This window comes from Diadema antillarum, unplaced genomic scaffold, assembly GCF_040938485.1.
Source record: "Diadema antillarum isolate AM-2024a unplaced genomic scaffold, OU_Dant_1.0 seq00000538_RagTag, whole genome shotgun sequence".
NCBI lineage: Eukaryota > Metazoa > Echinodermata > Echinoidea > Diadematoida > Diadematidae > Diadema > Diadema antillarum.
Genome location: NW_027271486.1, coordinates 1,252,642 through 1,279,954, shown reverse-complemented (window position 1 = coordinate 1,279,954; position 27,313 = coordinate 1,252,642). Strand labels below are relative to the sequence as shown.

The window sequence follows — 27,313 nt, the reverse complement described above, 5'->3', positions numbered from 1 at the left end:
GTCCACATGATATGCCTTTTCAAGCACTTATAAAAGGGGTTGTTGCGACACGGATTGTCGCCCCTACACGGATTGTCGCCCCCGTCACGGATTGTCGTCTGGCGACAATCCGTGACGCTTGTGCAGTTCCCAGTTTTTGACCTCGATGGCGACAATCCATGATGGCAAAAAAATTGTCGCGACACGCCGCCGGATTGTCGCCCCGTCAAGGATTGTCGCCCAGGGCTCGGGGTGGTTCCTCCGGTGTTAAAGGACAAGTTCACCTTCATATACATGTGGCTTGAGTAAATGCAGCAATATTAGTAGAACACATCAATGAGAGTTTGAGGGAAATCGGACAATCCGTTCAAAAGTTATGAATTTTTGAAGTTTCTGCTCAGTCACGGCTGGATGAGAAGACTACTATAGCTTGTGATGTCATATGAGTACAACTATGTAAAGAAAGTATAAAGAAAATTCAAGATATTCTCACTTTTCTCACATAATAAAAGAACACTCGACTTCTCTCTTTCAGAAGTCAGGGGAAATAATATTACCCCTAACATAAGTCAGTAACATGTCGAAAAAATGTGCACTTTATTAAAAAAATCAAGTTTTGTGAAATTCTCTTTTTATTTTCCTTATATTGTTGTACGCATGTGACATCATGCAGTGTAGTAGTCTTCTCCTCCAGCAGTGATTGCACAGATACTTTAAAAATTCATAACTTTTGAACGGATTGTCGGATTTTCCCCAAACTTTCACTGATGTGTTCTACTAATATTGTTGCCCTCACTCAATCCACATGTATATGAAGGTGAACTTGTCCTTTAAGCTTTGGTGGGATGGGTACATGACTGGTAATTTATGCCTATGTGTGTGTGTGTGTGTGTGTATTTGTTGTAAGCTGCATGGTATGTGCTGTGTATGATTTGTAGGTGCGTACAATAAGTGACTTGTGTATGAGTTTCCGTATTGTTGTTGTTGTTGTGTGTGTGTGTGTGTGTGTGTGTGTGTGTTTGGAGTATAATAATACAATATGTAGAAGCTGTGCATTGTTTCTCTGTGTGTATACGTGTGCCTGTATGCGTACGTGTGTATGTGGTGTATAGTGGCGTATGTGTATATCAAAGGGTATGTGATGGTGCGTGTTTGTGGGCGCAGTTTTGTGCCTGCATGAGTATCTGAGCTGGTTATGAGGGGTTTGGTGTTCGTGGGCTACGTAGGCCCTATGTGTGTTGTGTGTGAGTGTTCGTGTGTCTACGTTAGGCCCCAGTCACAAAATGCTCTGTGTCCGGCATTACGTCCAAATAAGTCATTTTTTTTTCTTTCTGCGAACACCCGCGGATCCCTTGCTGTCACCAGAGCATTTTTACAAAACATACGGGAAACAATATAAACGCGAGCGATACGGAGAGATACGACCAAGTGCGAATACTTGCGTCCACTTGCGGGTATTCTTACGAATTGGCACGTAATTTTGTTCTTTGAACTTGCATAAACTTCCGAATAGTTCGGAACACTTGCGGAAAGTTGCGACTATTTACAGAGAGTTGCGGATATTTTCGGATAGTTACAGATTGTTATAAATGTACAATATGACGATCCCTGCCAAATCAATGTATTATGACAGCAAATTTATCACATAATGGACTGTCTTACATTGTACACTGGGGAAAACTGAAATTGAATTTACGTGCAAGTTGTGAAAAGTTTTCGCATTTCTTTAATTTCCTTTACAGTAATAAAAGATATATGAAATTTCGAACTTGAAGTTTGAATTTTATTTGTGCAGCTCAAATATGGATAAACATCATAAATGTAAAGACTACATAACATAATCATACCACAAATAGAATACAATCTAGATCGATAAGTTAAACAGAGTAAGAAAACATTACTTACAGTCATGGAATAGACAAACTGTGGTTACGCTGTCATTGTGCAGCGATATTCATGACTTTCTGGGTTATGTTAAGGAGATTGTTATAATAAAGCAATGCCTATTACATTTCCAGAAAAAAAACAAACATTAGGACATTCGGACACCCCTCCCACACCCAAATACAATATTAAAAAAAATGTAATATCCATGGAGCGTAAAGTGGGTAAGACTATAGGGAAATACACGTGTACTAAATTCGTTCTCATTTTATATATAGTTTATCACTGCCCCACACCTTCTCGGCCAGAAAAGTGAAAAAAAATGCTGTCACCTCATCCCCAACCCCAAAATTGCCTTCCGAGTTTCGAAAAATATACATTCAAATAGTACAACGAAAAAATGTTCAGCACCAATGGTCAAGCGATGTCATGCGTATATGGGTGCCACCTAAAATGACCATTTGTGGGAGAAATTTCGTAACTTGACTTTGCGGTTCTGCCTCTCCACCGCTCCGAGTGTGTTGTAGCATTCCTTCAGGTAAATGCGCTACACCTTGGCAACACGAGTTGTGTGGCTTCCCACGCGTCTCTGTGTTCCCATGCGAGTGGAAAACAGAAAACGTCGAAGGATGTAATCGTCTACAGCATCCCCTGTACAATTCCCTGTACCTAGAGGTTCGTTGATCCAAAAATGAAATTCAGAATAACGAACCTTCGAATAAAGAACCTCGGACTAAAGAGCCTTCAGAATAACGAACTTTTGCAATAACGAAATGTAACCCCCTCCCCACATACACACACACACACCCGAACCGATACCAGTATACCACATGCCTTCCTGATGAAACGACTTCCCAATGTTGATAAATAAGACCCAATGGACCGTATGCAGAAAAGCAGCATCCGCCCGCACGCAAGCACCACTCCGAATTCACAAACAAATCAGCCAAACAAACTCATCAAAGTCAAAGCTGCTGATAAAATCAATATCAACGTTTATGCCAGCAACAGCTTACAAGGTATCCCTACCCACGCACAGCTAAAAAACACATATGCAAAAAGCTGACATAATAAACACATTCTTCCATCATACACAAACACACTCACACACACACACGCACGCACGCACAAACGGACACTAAAATATTAATTATCATGTGCGCGCGCAAAACGTGGAATTCTTGTCATTTTTTGCTTATTAAGTCTTACAATTCTAGTCAAGATATAGTGACGGCCTCATAGATAAGATTTTTACCAACAAACTGAGGACTTGAAAAAATACTCTAAATTAGTACGCGCGAGTGAGCCAAAATTTGTATATTATTCTGCGTCATCATCACGTTTTGTTCTTATCTTTTTTTGGGATAAATTTTGGCAAACGAGCGCACGGAGCGAGCCGAAAATTTTGGTATTTCAGCTTACAAAACATGGAATTCTTGTCATTTTTTGCTTATTAAATCTTACAATTCTAATCAAGATATAGTGACGGCCTTATAGATAACGATTTAAACCAACAAACTGAGGACTTGAAAAAATACTCTAAATTAGCACGCGCGAGTGAGCCAAAATTTGTATATTTCCGCGTCATCATTACGTTTTGTTCTTATCTTGTTTGATTTGGTGTTTTTTGCGCCTCTCCCCCCCCCCCCCCCCCCCATGTTCGAAACCGTTGGCACCCTCTTTGATCCAATCGGCGATCGCTTCAGAACGAAAGAAATTGCAGCGGCTGCTCCGTGTAACATTTTGCATTCTAACGATGGCATGTGTGAACACAATATACATTGTCATTTTGTCCGCGTCATCATCACGTTTTGTTCTTATCATCTTTTTTTACATAATTGGATATTTTGGCGAGCGAGCCGATTTCTTTTTTGTATTTCAGCTTACAAAACATGGAATTCTTGTGTGAACACAATAAACATTGTAATTTTGTCCGCGTCATCATGTTTTGTTTTAATCTTGTTTGATTTGGTTTTCTCTCCCCCCCCCCCCCCCGGTCCGGGCGACGTTTTTTTTTTTCTTCTCCTTCTTCTTTTTTTTTCCCGTTTTTTTTCCGTTTTTTCGTTTTTGGCGCCCCCAAGGAGTGGCGCCCGGGGCACGTGCCCCCCTTGCCCGCCCCCCCCCCCCATATTACGCCACTGCTCTTTGGTAACCGATGATACAAAGTATTTAGCTGTGCAATTAAACAAAGGAATGCAACACGTTGCTTGCGGGATAGAAGGAAGGATAAGGAAATAGAATCGAGGGGGGGGGGGGGGGGGGGGTAGAGAAACCTCCCGATACCAGTCTTGTCTTTTGCTTCAGCACGGGTCAGAATGCGCCTGTGGCCCCTCTTTCTAAAAGGAGGAACACTGCATAGTTTGATCAAGCTGCAGTTTTTCATACAACGTTTAGAGTACTTAATATGGGTAAGAATGGAAGGACTTTACGATCTCATACCATGATGGGTACTGGAATATTGGTGGACACAGTGGAAATTATGCCTTTAATATGTCGCCATTCCACCTGAGATTAGAATCCATCTTTTCCACTCAAAAGCTTAGTAGGAAATCTGTTCAGAATGAGTCTAAATGAGTAACTTGCCAATGGCTGTCTTACAACTTAACGAGAATAACTTGTAGAGTGAATGGAATAAGTTTAGATAGTATTAAGGGACAATTTAGAACATTCGAAACAGGATGAAACTGAAATTTGCTCGGTGTTTAGACTGTTGTCCCTAATCAAAGTGATAAACTTTTATTAGAATAAAGTATGTTTGCATATCACCAAAATCTAAATGATTAAGTTCTGAAGATGAAGAAAAAATATTTCGTTTATGTAAAGGGGGAACATTTATTGAAGGGTCCAAGAGTTGATCCCTGAGGAACGTCAGAAGTTCTGTTCGAGTGTTTTTTTTTTTTTTTATTAGGTTTGTATAATTACACTACATATTGTTATGGATTTCTTTAAAGATCACCAAACCAGGACGATGCTGTTCCTCTCAAACCAGAACCACGTAGTTTTAGATACAACAATAACGACAATATCTGCCGTTTTATGATCAAGGGTATCACTAACTTGCTTTTGACACTTTTTGAGAGGTCCATAAATACGTTGATGATGGATTATTCCTTGAAAGTATAGTCAGCTATTCTTTCACCTAGACTATCACCAGGACGAAATAATCTTTTTAGAGAATCATGGTGTTCATTCATTAAGAAGGAATCATCTCATTCTTTTCTTCTTCTTTTTTTGTGTGTGAAGGAATTATCGCCACAAGTTTTATGGGATTTCGGCAGCGATCACGTTGTGAACGATAAATATTGGATACGTGTGTTACACAAGTACTAACCCATAAAGGAAGAAACATTGTTCCGAAGACTGAGTGCGGTAAGGAACAATTAGTAGTGTGCAGATTTGATTAACGAAGACTTCATTTGTCTTTGGCATCATTCTTCCACTGATCCGCATCATCTCTAATTTACAAATCAGTGTCCAGAGTAGACCCTACACCCCTTGAACATATTCCTTCTATATATCATAGATGTAAAAAATGTTTTACGTATACATTCCCTACCGTCTCACTCAAGGAGGATATCTCATAAATATTCATGACCTACCTGTCTGACAAAGAGAAAACATTATTACGTCACCTAAATTGCGATTGCTTATATTTACGCTTCTTACCTAAACTCGTCTGAATGAAATCCCACCGGTCAGGAGTGTGAGTTTGGGAATATGGGCAGGTTCCATTAATAAAAAGGTCACCAATAGGGACACCTATATTAAAAGTGGCCAACCACATGAAGCCACCACAAAGGAAGGCACATCCAGCCGAGAAGAGAGGTATGTCGACAAAAACAGCATCGTGATGCCTGGCGATGCCCAAAATTGAGGCCGGTAGCACACCAAGCATTAGTATAATCATAAATGCGTCCCCGAATATATTCAAAAGCGTTACATCCCGATGAAGAATGTACTTGAAAACTTTGAGGGGTCCTAAAACGAAGCTGATCAAGCCCATTATTATCATAGCCTGTGCCAGGGACTTTCGGCGGAGGTACCACAGTTTTCCAGAACAGCTGGCATCGTCCATGCACTGGGATTCAGAGGGCTCGAGTCTTTCATCATTTTCTTGTTGATTCTCTTGACTTCCATCCCCTTCAATTGCGTCAGTATCCAGTGGTGAAAGAGGATTTTCCCTCGAGGACTCTTGTCGTGACGCGGTATCAGAAGACGACTGGACATAATGTGAGTGAAGGGATCGGGTCTGCACCTGTGAGGGTTCGCTGCCTCTACATTGTGTCAGAATACCAAGTACCTGGGCACAATGTCGACATTGCTTCGGCCAGAAGATGGTCTGTTTCCTGTGGTATTTCGGCCTTGTGAAAGAAAACCAGAAGAGGACAGTCGCCATAATCAGAGCCACTATGATCTGCACCAAGACATGGATAACTTTGCACATTTCCGAGCAATCCTTCGCTGCAACTGGAGTCGAAGGGCCAACAGACACATACGCGAGAAAACTGAGAAATAGGCTGAGGCAGATCATGCTGACATAGCTATGGGTGCTCACTCTCACTTCTCTTTCTTCAGCGATTCCTGTGCTGTTGTGTTGTGATAGCATAGCGCTCTTCAATCTAGAGCAATGTGTCGTATGTGTATGCCCGGTAACGTTCAGATATCGTGCTATGTGCACCAATTATGCACGGGCTTACATAGCCGGTGACAGTAGTTAATGCCAAATATGCATACACACGCGAAGAATAGTGTTCAGTTCAAAGTGTTCACCTTATAGGATTTGCCATAAAGTTGCATTCAGATCTTGTGTATAATATTCAACTGAACTAATGACACAAGATATTGCTGTCGAGCCATATTTATTATAAAGACACATATAGCATCATGATCGAAATAAGCATTACCGAATTCACTAGCAATACCGATCATTATGCGGAATATAGTGGCAATTGCTTTTCCTTTTAATCTTTATTTATTTGTTTTTCTTTTTGAAGTAGAAAAACGCTGTCTTCATCATGCCGCGCGGTTTATATCCCGGACACAGTATCGGTCTGGCAGAATTATGGCTATCGAAAATCGAAAGTTTGTCACGGGACTTAATGCTAATCTCCCTATATATCCCACTAACATTCCTTCCAGTAGTTGTCTACTCATTATTTTTAGAAATTTATGTTATGTCATTCTTTTTCTCTGTGTTGATAAACAGTGTAGGAAGGACATTTGCTTCTAGGCAGATAATAATCATTCTATACATCAAGTTTTCATTTCATCGTGTCCATGCATGGGATATCTCAACATTATCATTAATTATCATCATCGTCACCTCGCAAGTCTCTCATTGGGCAAACTAACCGCATAAATTTCAAATTCATGTGCTTATTCAGTCTTTTTTTTTACGTCAATGTAGGACAATTTGTCAATCAGTTCCGCATAAATTTATCATTTTTTTTCAATACGAAGCGTGAAGTATCCCTTCCTCTCATCAAATGTGGCTCCCACAGTCGTCAATTACCCAACATGACTAATCTGCATACAAACTCCCCTATCAAACAACAAACCAACCAACCAACCAACCAACAAACCAACAAACAAACAAGCAGAAAGACAAACAAAAACAACTCACAAAAAGAGTCATAAAGTGTATGAAAATCGGCAGCCTATGTATTTCTTTGACGCTACAAAATACTGCAAGCTGAGGGTGGCATTACCAATAATAACAGCATAATTCTATAGATATTATCATAATTTTTATTCATCGTACACCCAAGTATACAACATGTACAAAATATTAACAAAATCCACCTCGAAGCGCCACCTACATGGTGCACAAAGGATGCCTATCAAGATATGTTCTGAGGCTATCAAAGCGGAACACTTAAGGAACAGCATTCAAGTATGATCAAGGTATAATTATGAGTTTTGAAGAAAAAAAAAAGATTATGGGGAACAGTAGGCCTATCAATACATGGTACAACACAAAGAAGGAATCAGCCCAATACGAGTTGGAACATCTGGTAGGGGGAATCTACAAAACTGAGACAGATCAGCCTTTGCTGATGATACACTCTTCTGTACAAAACGTGAACAAAACCTGTAGAGAAATGTGGTCATTAAATGCAGAAAAGAGACCTTGTTGCGACACGGATTGTCGCCCCTACACGGATTGTCGCCTCCTGCTCGGGGCGACAATCCGTGACGGGCGTTGGCGGCACGGATTGTCGCCCGCCCTCGAAGCACATTAAATTTTTGCTGGGTAATATCGTTCTGGATATAATCATTGAAATACTAACACATAACTTACATGGCTACATCCATGCAAACATGCCATGTTAAAAGTCATGGTGAGGCTTCAAGGAAGTGTGTATGTGCGCGTGCACATGATAATTTAGTGTCCGTTTGTGCGTGTGCGTGTGTGTGTGTGTGTGTGTGTGTGATGGAAGAATGTGTTTATTATGTCAGTTTTTTGCGTATGTGTTTTTTAGCTGCGCGTGGGGAGGGATACCTATTAAGCTGTTGCTGGTATAAACATTGATATTGATTTTATCAGCAGCTTTGAATTTGATGAGTTTGTTTGGCAGATTTGTATAGAATTCGGAGTGGAGCTTGCGTGCGGGCGGATGCTGCTTTTCTGCATACGGTCCATTATGTCTTATTTATCTTATTTATTGGGAAATCGTTTCATCAGGAAGGATGTGGTATCGGTTCGGGTGTGCGTCGGTATGTGGGAAGGGGGTTACATTTCGTTATTCGTTCGAAGGCTCATTCGTCCGAATGGTCATTATTCCGAAGGTTCGTTATTCCGAATTTCATTTTTGGATCAACGAACCACTAGGTATAGGGAATTGTGTGTTTCGGATAAATGAAGCCTCGGAAAAAACGAAACTTCGGAATAACGAACCTTCGTGTGCGTGTGTGTGTGTGTGTGTGTGGTGTGTGTGTGTGTGTGTGTGTATGTATTTGGGTCTGTGAATGTGGGTGTGGGATGATTTAGGTTTTGTTTAATCAGGGGTTGGTGGGTTTGGGATTGGATTTGAAGAAGGATAGTTATAAATGGTATGACGGATGTTGGTAGGATTCTAGGATAGATGTAGGCCCTAGATTTGTTTCGGTTTGGGAGGGGAGGGGGTGGTCGGGTTTTTTATGACTGATTTCATTTTAGATTTGTGTAATATATTTGTGTGTTTTTTAATGTATATGCCCTTGTAAGTAAGAAGGTGTTGCATGATCCAAACCAATACATTCAAGGAATATAGGTTTGGTAGGGCCCTATACATGTCAAAACTTTCTCGTGAAGAAATTATTAGTAGGGTTGGTCTATAATTATGCTGGCCTCGGATTTCTAGGTACCACTAGATCCTATCCAGTCAGCTAACCGTATGCACATGCACAACAAGAATAAAATCGAAGACAGTCGAGTCGAACGTTGCACTCTTGTCTTTAATCAATTCTCCTCCTTGCTGTCTATGCGCAAGCCCAAGTGCGTGTGCGCATGAATGTGAAACGGTAAAACTGTGAGTGAAACAATGAATGATACACTGTATGAATATATCAAATATACATTTCTTGGATCACAATAAATTGAATGTATATGGATATAATTCTCCATTAACACAAAAAGGTTTGCTTCTTCTGAACAAACAATAGTACACTATCTTGTACTGCATCATTATACATACACATTTTGTATCGGAATGCATGCATTCACTACACATCATGAAATGGCAGCTTTATAATGTCATTATCCATCCACTGTCACACTGTATCAATATTATTACACTTTATAGGTGACACTGTAGCAATATTCATGTTCTATTGCAATGTCTACAAGAAAAATAATATTTAGAGGCCGTGATATGCATGTAAAGACCCTATACCAGACTTACAGACTTGTGATCTTCCAAGCCTAGAAGCTTAACCCTTCTGGATGCATTCCGATTGCGATCCTGTCCCAAGCTGTGAAATAATACAGTAAGTTGCAAAGGATTGTATGGAAAACGCAAAATAACTTACATCACACATTATATGCCTACATGTGTGGCACTACGCTTGCCTTCGTACATCTAAGCAAGGTAAATTATACTTTCCCTAAAGCCAGAGCTGCTTAAGATGCCTTAATAACGTACACTTCATATCACCTAAAAATATAAAAATATTTCAGCCTGTACGCTAGGCCTACCATACATCAAACCACATACTTATTAATATAGTACGTAAAGCACGTATGTCAAAGCACAAAAACACAAAAGACAGTCTGTTATTCATCCTGACGTCCAAGTGCATTATTTAGGCTGAAACTGTCCACACAGCAAAATTACCACTAATCTTCATCGTTTCTGGTGTCAAATCCAACCTACTATCTACTTTTGAATCTTCACCTGGAAGTCTTATTCAACAAACTGAGTTGCTTAACTGTATGAATCAAACTCTATCTTTACAGAAGTTGTGAATTAATTCTGAATGTATTACCACCATATAAGTCAAATTCTGACTACTGCTCTACACATCATATCAGCTCACGGCCAAGTGATAACACGAAGTCAATGCGAGTCTACGGCGCTACAACTACAGTAACTCTACACGCAACGTACAATGCACAGTGCGTAGCTGTCAATCCTACGCTATATCAATATGCACCGTACATAACCTACACTAGCGTCACTTACGCTAGATCGTTCATGATATCCGGACACACAAAAGGCATTGAGATTCTCTTTTATCAAGAACTGTGAACAACGTAATAATTGTAAACTTACGCAGAACCATCAGAGGAAGAACTTCCACCCGGAATTCTGTGACTATCGTGAGATAATCTTACACATTTTCTGCATTTTGGCTAGACTCACGAACGAGCAAACCGTCGGTTCGTGCGCCATCTTTCTAGCCCATTATGGAAGGCCGAAAATCACACTACTATATATTGCGCGCGCGCATACACTTAACACACAATCACTGCTACATTATTGAAGCGCTAACACTAGCCTACGTATGAGAAGCCGAAATTGCAAAAACAAATTCAGCGCGAACAGCACAATAATCGAGTTATCTATGTTGAAGTGAGATTATTTGTGGTATAAATTGACAAATGGATTTGTTTTTTTTCTAATTGCCATTTGTAACTTTTTTTGTTCATGTTGCACCCAGAATGGGTCGATTTATGAATGATTTGAATGAAATCAATAAATATCAAGGAAAAAAAGTGTTGAGTTGGTTTATTTGCATTATGAGGTTTGTTTGAGTGTTTGTTGGTGTTTGTTTGTATTACGTATGTATTAGCGGTGTGCAATGGCAGTTCGTTTGTGCTAAAATCAAGTAACGATTGACAATTTTTTTTACGGCGTGTGGAAATTATTCGCTCATGCATAAAGCATGCCAAACCTATTCTGGGACAAAGAATAGTGGTATGGACGTTCTAGTTTGTAAGACTGATGGAAGAAAATGACTGCAGGGAAAAATGAACAAAGACAAATAACATTTGGGGAGGGTACCTCCCACGTATGTATTTTCTTTCGGTCTCTCTCTCGCCTAGCCCGCCTCACCGCTGATATTTGGTTGACACACCCATACTATTTTTAGATCAACGCTGGTGTGAATTCTTTAAACACGTGCTCATACACTCTGAAGGCGTTTGTATTGCCACAGTAGCGCCACTATATTCCACAATACACACGTAAGCATACAGGCACACGTATACACACAGACAAACAAACTCTACCACTATGCAACCACCACACATGCACAGTTTCTACATATTGTATCATTATACTCCAAACACACACACAAACAAACACACACACACACACACACACACACACAACAAATCATACACATCACATATTATGCAGCTCACAATACACACACACACACACACACACGCATAACTTACCAGTCATACCCATCCCACCACGGAGGAACCACCCCGAGCCCGGGGCGACAATCCGTGACGGGGCGACAATCCGTGTCGCAACAAATTTTTTGCCAACACAGATTGTCGCCTTCGAGGTCAAAAACTGGGAACTGCACAAGCGTCACGGATTGTCGCCAGGCGACAATCCGTGACGGGGGCGACAATCCGTGCCGCCAGCGCCCGTCACGGATTGTCGCCCCGAGCAGGAGGCGACAATCCGTGTAGGGGCGACAATCCGTGTCGCAACAGACCTTAAAACATCAGGCAATGTTATGTATTTTGTGTGTGTGAACGCTGAACAAGCGACTTCCAAGCTACTGTCAAAGATACTGGCGAATTATACCGATCTATATCGGATTTGAAGTAAAATCCGTCAAGAATTTAATGCAGCTCCTTATAGGCAACGCATATAATGCACTGTCCAAACTCTGACTTTTAACCCTATAAGAAGTGGACCAATGTGACCAAAATCGATTTAGAAAAATAAAAATGTGGGAAGTAGGGGCCAATAGAGGACGCATACCCTCACAGATTAAGTTTGATGTATAGAGACTGAACAAGCGAGTGCGCAATCTACCAATACAGGTTAACATACATATATTATATATGAAGAGTTTGTTCGCAAAAACCGATAAGTCCATTTTTGAAAATGTTGAAGTTTGGTCTCTGTCATAAAGTACAATATAATAACTTTTAAATGATATATTGGTTACTGCATATAAAGGTACATTTTTGAAGTTATGGTCAAAAGAAGCAAAAATTTTCTTATTATTCTCTATATTTTTCTTGACCTTTAATCGAAAATATCTCCATTTGGCAAATATGGACTTATCGGTTTTGCGAACAAACTCTTCATTTATGTACGCATATATACATATGTATATATATATTATATATATATATATATATATATATATATAATATATATATATATATATATATATATATATATATATATATGAAGACCTGAATATAGGAACGACCCAAGTCCAATTTTTGGCCAAATTCAATTTGACATGGGAAATTGTAGCTTATGCATGGACTCATCCTGTGTATAACTGATAAATCCTAATTACCCCCGGAAGTGCCTGAAATGAATGAGTTATCTTATGTGACTGTAAGAATGAATGACTTGGGTCATTTTTGCATTCATATTATAGCGCCCTCTCTCATCCTTCTCTCATCTCTATAGCAGAATATCGTGTATTATGATTCAAAGAATGACCCAAGTCCATATGATTCAAACAACGACCCAAGTTCACACAAAATGGCCTCTCCACAATTAATGTAAATGTTAATTGTCATTATAATATATGTTCTAATTTGTATATTTGCCTTCCCATCACAGTTAAATAGAATATTATTGGACAAATAAAAAAGATGAAGTTTATTTAAGTTTACTCGAAATGGTCTTCCATGGACTTGGGTCGTTCTTATATTCAGATACTCATATATAATTTTATATATGCATGTATATAAACATTACATATATGATAAATAAAAGAAGAACTTGCTTCCAAAAGGCGCTAAACACATTGAAAAATAATGGACTTAGTGCCTTTTGGAAGCAATATTATATATACATAAAGTAGCATATGATACAGGCCGGCAGTGCATGGCAAAAGTTATAGTACGCGCTAAATATAACGATTGCAAAAGATAACCCACTATCGATTTGTCTATCGGTTTTTGCTCCCACATTTTAATCATCGAGTACTTGAATCCCGCACCTTATCGACGCGATTGCGCCACAACCGCGATATGCTTTGCTCGATATTATCGTTATTCTCAATTCTCGCTGGCTATGCCAGCAACTTATCTGTGTGGGACTAGACTTTCAGCGGTAGATTTAAACATGGAAGCTGAAATGAACAGGTTCGCTATTTTTACAGAGACTGATCTATATAAACAGTATCTTAGGCAATAAGGACACAAAGAAAACAAAGGATGCCATCAAATACGCCTTACGAATTTTGGACTCCTACTGTTCTGAAAAAGGAATCAATCCGACGGATATTGAGCAAGTCAACCCAAGATTTGTGCCGCTTTCTCCGTACATTCTACGCGGAAGTGCGCCGTGGAAATGGGCAGCGTGTGTACGGTATACGCTAAGCGCTCTTTGATCACGCTACGCTATGAACTTTTACTACGACATGTACAACACACTCTCGGAATCTACATGTGCAGCAATGGTGACTTCAATGATGCCTGGCACGAACCTTGTGTTTAAATCCAGTAGATCCCTAATCCTACAAAACATCATCTAGTCCTGGTCCTGGACACACAGTGCAGTAAGTATGGCGTCTAACGTGTTACCGTTACGGCGTTAGATCCATAGACCTATTGTATGGTCAAGTGTTAACTAGCTCTGTTGCTCGTAAGTGACGTAGATCTAACGTTAGGCCAGGGCCCCTAGTCCTAACCTATCGTAGGGCCTAGAAAACGTTAGATATAGACCCTAGTATGTCTAGACTCTATAGGTGAATTTGGATCTTCAGGATTTTGTCTACACAGGTTCAAAGGAACTGGTATTGTCTAGACACGTGTAGAGTCTTAAAAGATCTAGGCTTTCGTATTGTTTTCAATTTATCTTGCCTGGTTATGTATGCTATTTAACACATAGTGTATGACATCTTATTGCACTATAACAAGTACCAAGCACCTCCAAATTCTGAATTTGCCCTCAGGCAATTATATTCAATTCAGCCTGCGGCCTCATTGAATATAACTGTCCTTCGGGGCAAAGTCAGAATTTGTCGGTGCTTATATTGTTATAGTGCATTCAGCCTCATGCACTATATATATATATATATATATATATATATATATATATATATTTATAAAATGGGTTCAAGAATGTAGCCAATTGGAAGCGCTGAAATGAGTCACGTGTGCGTACATTAATTTCTCACTAACATGCACGGCCTGACGTCACAATGTTTACACTAGCAGTGCGCACTCAATCAGTTGTTACAAGTGCGTCGCGCGCTACTATAGGCGCTGTCAATCCTGTAAACAACTTCTAGCTCGGGCTGCCGGCCGGCCTTTCTTGTGTGCATAACATGTGTGGCGTACGTACAGTATACTCTTATACGTACAGTACATGTGCGGGATTTCCGAGTGCGACGTGCGTAAATGTTTGGGACGAACATCTTCGGACATCGATTCTTGAGCGAGTGCTACATGTAGCTGACTGGTATTGACCCACAAAGGTACGTGAAAAATGCTGTTAGTTTTCGACCCATTTTATAAAACAAACGATGCACAGAATTATTTCGTGGCGTTAGTGGAGATGCAGATCACTCTCGGGTATTTACAATGTAGTGCATGTTTCACAATTGTAAATACCCTCGAGTGCGCTACATCTCCACTAACGCACTCTATCCTATGCATCATTTGTATAATATTATATATATATATATATATATATATATATATATATATACAGTACAGGCCAAAAGTTTTGGGGCCACCCTCAGATTTAAAAGGAAATCGTACAAAACACTGCACACTGCATTCATTCAAATGTATTGACACTGAATGGGCTATGGCAGTTCCATTACGTCACACAAGCATGTTTCTATCTGGTTTTGAGTGCACTTCTGTGAACCCCAGTCGATTTTCGTAATATATGTATGCATATCTTTAAAGCAAAGGTTCCCACTGGGCAATTTGTTAGCGATTACCGACATTACCGACATTACCGGATATTACCGGTAATATCACACCAAAATTTGACTAAGACCCAATATTACCAATGTTACCATGCTGTTACGCAAATGATATTAACTGTGTAATAATGAAAGTATTATAAATTCCTTACTTTTTTATTTTGATGATGCAAGGATAAGATATAAATGACCCTCGATGGCGCTGGATCTGTTTCTGATGAGGAAAACAATTGAAAAATAGTGCACCTCTTAAGGCAATGTTCAAGGCCAAAATATTACTGTTACCAACCTGTTGAAACCATTTTCTTACCGAGTTACAACAGAGTGATGAGGTAATACGGGTAATGTTGAATGGCTTTAATTGGTTATAACATTGGGAACTTGAGTAATTGCAGTAACCTATAGCAATGGAAGCACAATTTTCAGGTCCCCCAAATGACTGTTAACACCCTGTTGAAACCCTCATTTTACCGAGTATTTGGGTAATAACATGGTAACATTGGTAATATTTGGTCTTAGTCAAATTTTGGTGTGATATTACCGGTAATATCCGGTAATATCGGTAATCGGTAACAAATTGCCCAGTGGAAACTTTTGCTTTGGTGATATGCATAAAATTGAATATATATCTAAAACCGACTGGGGTTCACAGAAGTGCACTCAAAACCGGTTGGAAACATGCTTGTGTGATGTAATGGAACTGCCATACCCCATTCAGTGTCAATGAATGAATGCAGAATGCAGTGTTTTGTATGATTTTCTTTTAAATCTGAAGATGGCTCCAAACTTTTGTCCTGTACTGTATATAACAGTACAGGACAAAAGTTTGTCATTGTCTTTACACTGCTTTGGGTAATAAATATATATAGGATTGTATATAAATATATATACAATATATATATATATATATATATATATATATATATATAATAAACCTATATATACAAATGTATATAGGATTGCAGTGTACTATATATGTTATTATTGTTATCATAAAAACTTATCATTGTCTTTACACTGACGAAGGTCTGAGGCAGACCGAAAATTTTGTAATAAAAAAACTTCTCGTTTGATCCATGGCGTATTTGAGACTCTTTCTTCATTAGTATAATTGTATATATATGTATATATATATATAACGAAGAATCAAGAAATAAACCAGTAATGCATTATTTCTTGATTCTTCGTTATATTGGAGCCAATACGTGAATTCTCAACATGTTTGTATATATAATATATGTATATATATATATATATATATATATATAAGTTCTCACTATTTATTATTTGTTTCTGGTCAGTTTTCCCTTTCTTGTTTCAAAATATATTACAAAAAGCTGCATCGCTTCGGCGATCCCTCGCATTTATTCCAAAGTTGATTTACATCCTTTGGGTTTATGTCAGGTTAATGTGTGTGTGTGTGTGTGTGGCACACATACACACACTATAGCTTCTGACCACACGAGCATAGAGAGTTAAGGGTTTGGGACGAACACCGATCTAGGGCTTTCAATAGCTCAGTCGGTAGAGCACCGGTCTAGCAATCCGGAGGTTTCGGGTTCGAATCCCGATGAAAACCCATTTTCTTTCCTCAAAGTTCTCACTATATATATATATATATATATATATATATATTATATATATCAACAACAATCCCTCCAAACTACGGTCGTGCCATAGAACGTTGATTTTGGCGCTGGGATTCCCATGTTGCCAGCATTCAATTTCAGAATGTTTGTGTCCAGAGTGTTCCAGCGTTGAAGAGCTAGGAAGGGCTGACATCTGGATTTTGGAATTCATGAAAAAAGTTACTATTTCAATTGGGAGCACTGATTAGAAAAAAAAGATGCATTTGTGGAGGTCAGTTGTATCACAGAACATGCTACGGTATTAAGGCTTTGCAATAAAGCCTCAAATATAAGGAGATATCACCATCTTTTTCCAAAAAGCATAACACTATAATTGTTTATTATCGAAATGATTTTATTATAACTATTGTTCACATTTTGCACATTTAACATAATTCTTAACATTGATTATACTGATTAACATTTTTCATTGGTTGTTTCTATTCGAAACTATTTTGAAGTACTAACCCTGGGTTTTGTTTTATCTGCAAATGGCAAATAGTGCCTTTAAAGGTAAGAATTCTTTGCATCTGAAAGCCAAAAGGATTTGATAAATTAGATATAGTAAAGGGCCCAGACCTACTAAAAATACATACAGATCGAGGAGTCTATCATAATATTAGGATATGTTCTATTAATATACCAGTACTGTACTACAGAACTCAAAATACTGAATTATCTCTTGTGCAGTTCTATTCCATCGAGGCCGCAATATAAGTTAGTATTTGGCGTTCTATCCAGTGCAGTGTATGATAACATGCACTGTAGTTGTGCAATACGGGTATCGATGTGTACTTGAGGCACTAACCAAGCACAACTGGTACGTGAACTTTGTATTACCTCCGTCAAGGGAGGAGGTTATGTTTTCGTTACCGTTGGTTTTTGTGTTCGTTCGTTCGTTAGTTAGTTTGTCCGTGTGCAAAAATTTATCACATATATCATAATAAGAAATCCATCTTGATCAACTTGATCAAACTCACCAACAAATGTCTATATATATTGTCTATATCTTGATCAACTTGATCAAACTCACCAACAAATGTCTATATATATATATATATATATATATATATATTGTATATATATACAATATCGAAATTGATATTACAAAATATGATAGGTGAAATTTATGGATATACCATTCATTAGGTAAAAAGAAAAACAAGAAACGCGGAAATTTTGAAAATCCTGGAGATAGGGAGGAATGCCAAAAAAAACAACACACAAACGAACATACAAAGAAACAAACAAAAACAGTGCTTGTTCGATGCATTCCCCTACAAGCATGATGCAACATTCTTCTGACTTACTGAAAGTACAATAGTTGATTCATGTAAATAACTATCTGTGCTTTCCGAGAATGATTTGAATTTGAATGTCTCATCAACCTTTACTTTCATTCCATTTGTAATGGAATATGGAAAATGAAGTTACAAAGGAGTAATTACATAATGTGATTTACATCAATCACCTAGGAGTCAGAAAGATGCAGTTTAAATCCACAAATATTCCGAATACTTTGACCTACAGTGCAGGCCTATCTTTGAAACACACACACACTGGTTAAGTTTGTTCATTTATTCCAGGGTTGCCAAGTTACTCCTTTCCATCCCGTCAATGAGATTTGAAACCGATATGGCATTCGAGGGTTTCATGTAAAATGTTATTGAAGTTATTGAACCTGAATAGTAAATTATCGAAAGAAAAATCTCGAATCTCAATATTTTGAATTGATCAAAGCTAAATCCTGGGCCCCTCATAGTTTATCGTTGCTAGCAATCTAAAGCACGTGACATCCCATCCCTAACAACCCCATAATTATGATAATGAATACTTCTTTGAATCTTTACTAATCACAATGATTTATCAATGCTAACGGTTGCCAGCTCCGTTGTTATAGTGAATTATTCGAAGGTTTTATCATGAAGTAAAGATTCCTAAACTTTTATAGTACAATTGAAAAGCGAGACTTCTTAACAATTACTTTGCCCTCAGTCGAATGCCATCTTAAATGTTCAAAAACGCACTTTTGTCACAATTTTTCTACAACTTCAAATGTGGTATAAACAAGATAAGCATATTGGAAATAAACACGTAATTTAAATGGACTTCACACGCATTGTTTCATATACTGTACGAGTGTGCAATTTCTCCACGGTTTTCAGACGCTGCAACTTTGATAAGTTTCATAGGATAAATCATTAAAATAATAACAACAACACATGTAAATCGCTGATGATGTAATACAAGCTTTTACCGAGAACGTTGAATTGTCCCATAATTTGTTGTGTGGTTTGAACTGATTTCTTTGTATTTTGATACAACGATATGGTAGGTTTCGTAAGCGATAAGTGAAGTCATGAGCCTAAACATTAATACAAGTGGTTGCAGCAAAAAATCAATAAGTTTTGACACCCTAGGCTCGAAGAAACCATCCTCATATCTTTCGTCCCAACTGTCTTTAAGCCACTGCGCAGCACTAACAAATCCGAGGTACACCAATGTCGCCAGAGTCCATTTGACCTCATTAATATTTGAAAGGTATTGGCGCCGGACACGGTGTAGAAACGAAGAAATCAACCATGCTGCATATACTAGAAAACACTTATACATAAGGCCTACTATACTTCGAAAACTCTTATTCAGGATTGTCAGTGCGATATACGGTATGATGTCGAAAATCCGATGTAAGAAAGTCCCAAAGAGAGAGACGAGATAGACGACATCATCGACTCCAAGACCTCTGCCAACATGGCCAGCACAAGAAGATTGGCAACACTGTTGAAAACGTCTCGATGCTCTCGTTAGACGCTGGACATGTAGACACATGATTATCACTGGTAAATAAAATAGGGTATGCAAAAGAGTACTCGAGTAGAACTTGGCATTTGAAGAAAGTATGGTGCCAGAGTAGGCAGCCACGGTGAAGCGAGCGCTGGAGTAGAGTAACGCCACAACAAGGGACACCGCAAGGACTCGGCGCGTAAATGATTTTAGCTGTCTGCCCGTATCACAATTCACGTGATGCAGCAGGGCATGTCTATCACGTGAACTAGACGGTTCATCCTCAACATGTCGCATGGCACTCTGGCTGGTGTTCGCCCCTGAGCTGGTAATGCGTCGTCGTGATCGGGAACGATCAAATGACTGGATTTCTGAATTGGATTCGCCTAGGTATGCATCAAGGGTGTGTCGTCTAATCATAGATGACCAGATGGTCCATAGGAATACAGTACCGATTAAAGCGCACTGTGCATACATGGACATCAAAGATGCACCTGTGATAAGTTAATGAAACATTATGTAAGATCGCATCTAGTGTCATAAAATGTTCTGTTTTATCCAATGCAAATTTGCTACAGAGAAGGAAAGAATAAAACGGGACACATTCAACATACTTCAATACTAAGCACGACTATAGTTCATTTTTCTATTTTTTATAAAGATTTTACAAAAGCAACGAAACTTTCCAGCAACAACAATTTACACACCTTACCAAAAACAGGATCGTTCCCCATTAGGATAAAACAAGACATTTTTAAATGAGACGGTAATTTCCTTCCTGTGAAATATCTCTGACTGGATAGCTAAGTATTTTCCTTTAGCAATATTAAGCAAATGTACACCACAGAATATTCCCTTTAATTAAATTAATGTTACTATTCAAAATTCAATCATCTGATGAGACGAACATGATTTATTTTGTACGATGTTACTTCAGGTTATGACATACTTTCTGAAGGTTCTTAAGTAAATCAGTGGGAGAGACGCAAGAACTGACATTATTAACTCATGCTATTATTGCTTTTACAACTTAAACTGCCTACCTAAACTTGGAAGAATGGCAATGTCTGCAGTGCCATTTTGCCAATATGGAAAGGATGCGTTGCCGAAGAGTCCACTCATGGGTAAAAAGAGCTTAAAAGTGGCCAACCACATGAAGCCACCACAAAGGAAGGCAAAACCAGCCGAGAAGAGAGGTGTGTCGACAAAAACGGCATCGTGATACCTGGCGATGCTCAACATTGTGGCCGGGAGGACAACCAGGATTAAAACCATCGCAAAAGTGTCCCGACAGACGTTCACGAGAGTTGCGTGCTGATCTAGAATAAAATTGACAAGTTTCAGAGGTGCCCCGACGATGCCGATTACACCAAGGATGATCATAGCCTGTGCGAGCGATTTCCGGCGTAAGTACCACAGTTCTCCTGCACAGCTGGTATTATTGTTGTACTGGGATTCAGTTCTCTCGAATCCTTCCCTTGAAGACCCTTGCTGTGACGTGGATTCAGAAGACAGCTTGACGGAAGATGGGTGATTAAGGGATGGGGTCTCATGCACCTTTGAAGGTTCGCTGAATGTATTCCTTTGTGTCAGCATACCAAGTACCTGGGCACAATATCGACATTGCTTGGGCCAGAAGATGGTCTGTTTCCTGTGGTATCTCGGCCTTGTGAAAGAAAACCAGAAGAGGACAAGCCCAATGATCAGCGCCACTATGATCTGCGCTATGATGTAAGAAACTTTGTACAGTTCAGTCCAATGTTTTTGCCCCGGCGTCGAAGGGACGACAGACAAAAACACGAGAAAACTGAGAAATAGGCTGAGGCAGATCATGCTGACATAGCTATGGGTGCTCACTCTCACTTCTCTTTCTTCAGCCATTCCTGTTGTATTGTGATGGTTTGATGTTTGCGTGAGTCTATAGTCTTCCCTTCAACCTCGACCGATACGAGTACATGTAAGCTTCCCCTGGGTACAGCTCACCTATGTACATGACGTGGCGGTGTGTAAGATACATGGGCGCAGACTGTGGGCCGGGTTGGGGAAGGGGGGGGGGGGGGATGGGGAGTGCGTTCTCCCCAGTACGGAGAGTTCTTATTATTATCCTAACAACCTGATAATGACTTGTAATCAAATTCTTCACGGGATTCGCTATCATGTGTGCCTTCATGGCACGTGACACGCTATCAGTTGAAACATTATCGCCATAATACCATAACGATCGTTACCGATGCTCAGTTTACGCCTAGAAGGTAGTCTGTATCTTGACATTTCTTTCTCCAGAATACCGGCTGATTTACTTCAGAAAACTTTGAAATTACCCGACGCTTCGCTTCATCTCGATTTTGTTAAACATTTTATACAATCCAGTTTGCAATTTCTTAAATAGTCCTGAACCCTGCCCCCACCGTCGATCAGCCAATAATCATCGTATGCCACTTGTGTCACCTTCTCTCGATGCATATTACTTTCCTTTTTTAAAGAAGATTGATAACTATATCATGTGCACTTGATACCATCATAAAGATGCGCTGTGAAGTACGCTAGAGAATACATCAATGGAAACCGAAAGGAATACAGGGAATTATATGTTACATTGTCAGAAGACTATGTTACGACAATTCTCTCCCCAGCATTACAACATCAATGAAGGAAGCCGTGGGTGAAAATAAGCATAAACATTACTCTTTTACGTACAAACAACGTAAATGGTTGAGGTTATTGTTTCCTCTATGAGAGACTTGTGCTGTTTTAATCACTTTTCAGTGCAATCAATAAAACTCTATCAGCAGGTTTGTTGATACTTAGTCATGTAAAGTCATGATGAGTGCTTTTGTTGGTTGAATATACAATTGTACGTCAAAGTTGTTATAAACCTTCAAGCATTTGATTTATGAATTTTTACTTTTAGATAGCAGAGCATTGCCACGACTGCAATATTTAGTCCACATTCCGTTTCAACTTAACTTTGTAAGGAGTTTTAAGGGCGAGGCAAGCCAAAGGAAAACAGGTCTATCAGCGTAAGCTATATCGAAAGCGAAGACAAATAATTTTTTCCACAACTGCGGTGGACATTGTTGTGTATGCCCTACTTTATGATCTGCATCATTCGATAGCGTGTATACGTGTATTATGTGTTATTTTCACATCCTTCATTTCCTGCTTTCATCTCTTTATTCGTTTCGAGAGTTCGTAAAGCCATTATCGTACTTTTGATTTCCTCTGCATAGTAATCAATTATCATAATCAAATCTTGGCCTCAAGCAACCATAAGCACGATATTAGTTGCTCTGCTTTTGTCTCTGTTGCCTCATCTTTCCCTTGCTCAAAAGTATACAAGAGCGTAACAGCAACAGATACGAGATAGTGGTTGGTATGGGCAAAATACGTTTACATGTGTGTGTGTGTGTGTGTGTGTGTGTGTGTGTTATTACGTGTCTGCGTGTGCTCGGTCCTTGCTGCAGAACGTCACTATTATTTGTTTTTTTTTAAGGCACTTTCTGTTTTTAATGATCATAGCTGTGTAGGCCTACTGTTTTCTGAAATCATCTTTTTTTTGTGTGCAATGCTGCTGTGTATATGGTTTTCCTGGACCCCTCGGTAGAACATTTTCTTGAAGGCAGAGCTGAGCAAGGTAATGTAGCCGCATTTCAGTTAATACTGATTCATTTGGCCTATGGTTTGTGTATTCTTGCTAAGTTGATTTTATGCGACCCCCCCCCCCCACCAAATACGATACAATGCAATACAATACTTATCCTACCCCAATCCTGCATTAGAGAAGAATTTGCTATATAACTGTATAATTGTACTTTTTTATTTTTTGTTTTTCTCTATGTTTCGGTCATTGTTGTACCCGTGCTCCCCATCTTAATCTTTGACTCGACTTTAACTGGGACCTACGCTCAACAAGCTCGCTTTTAAGTACATGTAGGTTCCTTCATATTTCTTTAGCATTCATTCACGGATTCCAAACTTCATAGATCGACCACTGTTTTATATATTTGCAATATTTTATGTATGTTTCCAGCTGGATATCATGTATTTCATTCAATTTTGTTATATTTGATGTCTTTTTTCATCGAGAAATATGAAAATAAATTGAAATTGAAATTGAAATTGAAATACAGGCATTTACAGCAAGGCCATTCTCCGAACTGCGAAAGCATCTCTTTTGCAAGCATATGACAGAAAGGACAAGCTACAATGTACATCCTACCCTTGGAGCTGTGAGACAGCATGTCCTGAGAGTCCATATTCAAGCCAGAATATAGGGATAGGCCAGGATTGCTCTGCAGAATCCTTAGTTGGATCCCCTGCGGTACGGCTACAGCAAGGAGTCCGATGGCCTGCTGAAACGAACCATAACAGACGCCCTTACAGCTCTAAATACTACATTAAGATGGTTAGTTTTCTACGAAAAAAAGACTTTTTCTTCTGCCAGATGTTCTTGCAGAATAAAGAACTTATTCTGCACTGATCTTTGCCGGTGCAGCAGTGTCAGTATAATGAGGACACTCGGAGCAAGGCTAAAACTAATGATGACGATGAAGGAGATGTACAATGACAGGAAGGGTGGTTCCTGAAAGAATAAACCCATTTATACCAAATGATATAACTCATAAAACAATCAGTTAAACAGAAAATGTCATTCAAGTGAGTTGATAGGTTGAATTTAGCTGATTTTCTTTTAATTAACCATTGTATTTCTTTGCTGGTGTGGCAGCGAGTGTCAGAATGATGAGGACACTCAGAGCAAGTATTGAACTAATGATGACGATTATGTTATGTGTAAAGAAAGTTGCCACACACACACACACACACACAAAATAAACCCATTTTTGTCATGAGCGGCATGATGATTCTTAAATACACTAAGTGAAACACTTAAGTCCGTTTACCTGAAAACCAGTCCATCAAATAGAAAATGTCACTCAAGCGAGATTATGGTTGAAGCTACCTTAAGGACTTTTTTTCTTCACCATTCTCTGTCGGTGCAGCAGTGAGTGTCAAAATAATGAACACACTCAGAACAAGTATGAAACTGATGGTGACGATGGTTGAGATGAGAATGATGTAAAGGAAGTTTGCTGCCTCAGTGAGCGATTACACCCATTTCTGCCATGATGAGCATGTTGGTTCTTTAGTACACTATCTTAGTGGAACGTTCATGTCGGATCACTTTAAAACAATCGATAACAGAAAATATAAGTCAAGCGAGTTTATGGTTGAATCTGACATGTCTTCTATTTGTCAATCTATCAAAGAATAGATTTCTTTGTCTTTGGAATTTTTCTTCTGCAAGGAATGTTGGCTGGTTAAAAGATTAACTCCATGTCTGTCATGAGGAGCATGTTGGTTCATTGTACATGGACACTGACTTATTGGAATGTTAAAGGACAAGTTCACCTTCATAGACATGTGGGTTGAGTGAATGCAGCAATATTAGTAGAACACATCAGTGAGAGTTTGAGCAAAATCGGACAATCCGTTCAAAAGTTATGAATTTTTGAAGTTTCTGCTCAGTCACGGCTGGATGAAAAGACTACTATAGCTTGTGATGGCACATGAGTACAACGATATAACGAAAGAATAAAGAAAATTCAACATATTTCCATTTTTCTCCCATAAACAAAAGAACACTTGACTTCTCTCTTTCAGAAGGCAGGGGGGAATAATATTACCCTTAACATACGTCAATAGCAAGTCGAAGAAATGTGCACTTTATTTAAAAAGTAAAGTTTTGTGAAATTCTCTTTTTATTTTCCTTATATAGTTGTACGCATGTGACATCATACACTGTAGTAGCCTTCTCTTCCAGTAGTGACTGCGCAGATACTTAAAATATTCATAACTTTTGAAATGAATGTCCAATTCTCCTCAAACTTTCACTGATGTGTTCTACTAATATTGCTGCATTCTCTCAATCCTTATGTATATGAAGGTGAACTTGTCCTTTAATGTCTGATCTCTCATAAAACAATCAATAAAGTGAAAATTGTCAGTCAAGTGGAGCTATGGAGGAATCTTATGTTTTTTCTCTACCATCGGATTCTTTCGCCCTCAAAACTGGTAATTTAGCTGTTGAAATCAAGTTTCTATAGGTTATTTAGAAGCCGAGATATTATAATAATTATTAAAAGAAAACTAGTTTTACGGCATAAATTTTGTAAAAATCCAAGAGGCCGGCCATTATATTATTGGTATAAGGGAAAAGTGAAACAATGTTTATATAATTGCTTATAGAAAACAACGTTTCCAGAAATGTGCCGTTTTGATACCCTTCAAAAAAAATTAAACATATTACACAGATTGCTTGGATATCCAAAATAAAATAAAACAAAGTAAAACAAGGCGATCCAAATTATAAAAAAAAGGAGGGGGTCCAACCTTCTATATTAGGATTGATTTGTTTTACTTGGTTCTTGGATATCTCAACCATTTCAAAACCGATTTTCATTAAATGAACTTTGAATCCATCTTAGAATTACTTACTCTTTCATATTTCATAATGTGGGAGGCGTCTCATTATCTCTCAAAAAGATATGAAAACCTGAAACCCCACCTCAACCAAATTACACCATCCCTTTGAGTCCCGTAACCAACTTTTGATTTTCGACAGCCACCATTCTGCCAGACCGATGAAAATCACGGTGCACAGTGAATAATGCAAAATAAGATCAATACGGTGTGCTATTGTTCTGCGCTTTTTGTAATCTCTTCTTTATTTTATTTTTTTTTGTCGGGGGTGGGAGAGGTTGTAGTCAATTATGAATATCGCCAAACGATTTTAACTTGCATGGCACTTTGTATCGACCACAAAATGATGACAGAGAAGTGAAACCTTATCTTTCCATATTCTTGTGGTTATCAGTTCAAAATGACGATTTGTCATATGATCACGAATATTTTTCCTACGTTGAGAAGAACTGAGATGTTCTGCAGTAATTGCAGTGAAACTTGAAGAACATAGCTCCTCAAAGTTCAGATGCGTGTAGCTGCATGCCAAAGTCAGACACTGTAGTGCCACAGCTTGTTCACGTTTAAATACGCGTTTTTACCTTTCTCGAAGTGTGGCTACCAGTTAATGTGTACTGGAAAGTGTTAAAGCAGGAATTATTTAAAGGGTCTGCACGAAGTCAAAATGACGCCTCTTCAGGAGTCTGTGCGAATCAAGAAATCCCCGTTCAGCAGTTCGTTGTTACTCTGTCTTGGGGTGAGCATCGGATTTAGCTGTGCGATTCTACCTGGTCTCCCGACAAGATCCGATCTGCATCATAGTGCCACCAGTGGTGATATAACGTACTCCTTCAGCCGATTCTTCCTAGCCTTTTTAATCTTCACCATGGAGGTGACAATTGTGTATTTGGTCCGCATACGAGAGCGTCTCCATGTTGAGCAGAAAGTCTTTTGGCCAACCAAATGTGAACATTGTGCGAGTGTGGTAGCATTACGGTCACAGT

At 38.9% G+C, this 27,313-nt stretch overlaps 1 protein-coding gene and 1 non-coding gene across 2 annotated transcripts in view; one reads left to right on the top strand and one right to left on the bottom strand.

Annotated features, from left to right (window-relative positions):
- The window catches only part of LOC139734670 (uncharacterized), a 45,256-nt gene that overhangs the window by 2,310 nt on the left and 15,633 nt on the right, over window positions 1-27,313 (bottom strand). Inside the window, exons 3-4 of the mRNA XM_071645458.1 lie at window positions 20,894-21,516; window positions 19,937-20,236 (exon numbers count right to left, since the gene is read on the bottom strand). Coding sequence (XP_071501559.1) covers window positions 19,937-20,236; window positions 20,894-21,516 — 923 coding nt within the window. The remainder of the gene's footprint in view (window positions 1-19,936; window positions 20,237-20,893; window positions 21,517-27,313) is intronic.
- Trnaa-agc (transfer RNA alanine (anticodon AGC)) lies at window positions 16,944-17,017 on the top strand. Its single transcript has one exon. It is a non-coding gene; the product is annotated as a tRNA-Ala (tRNA).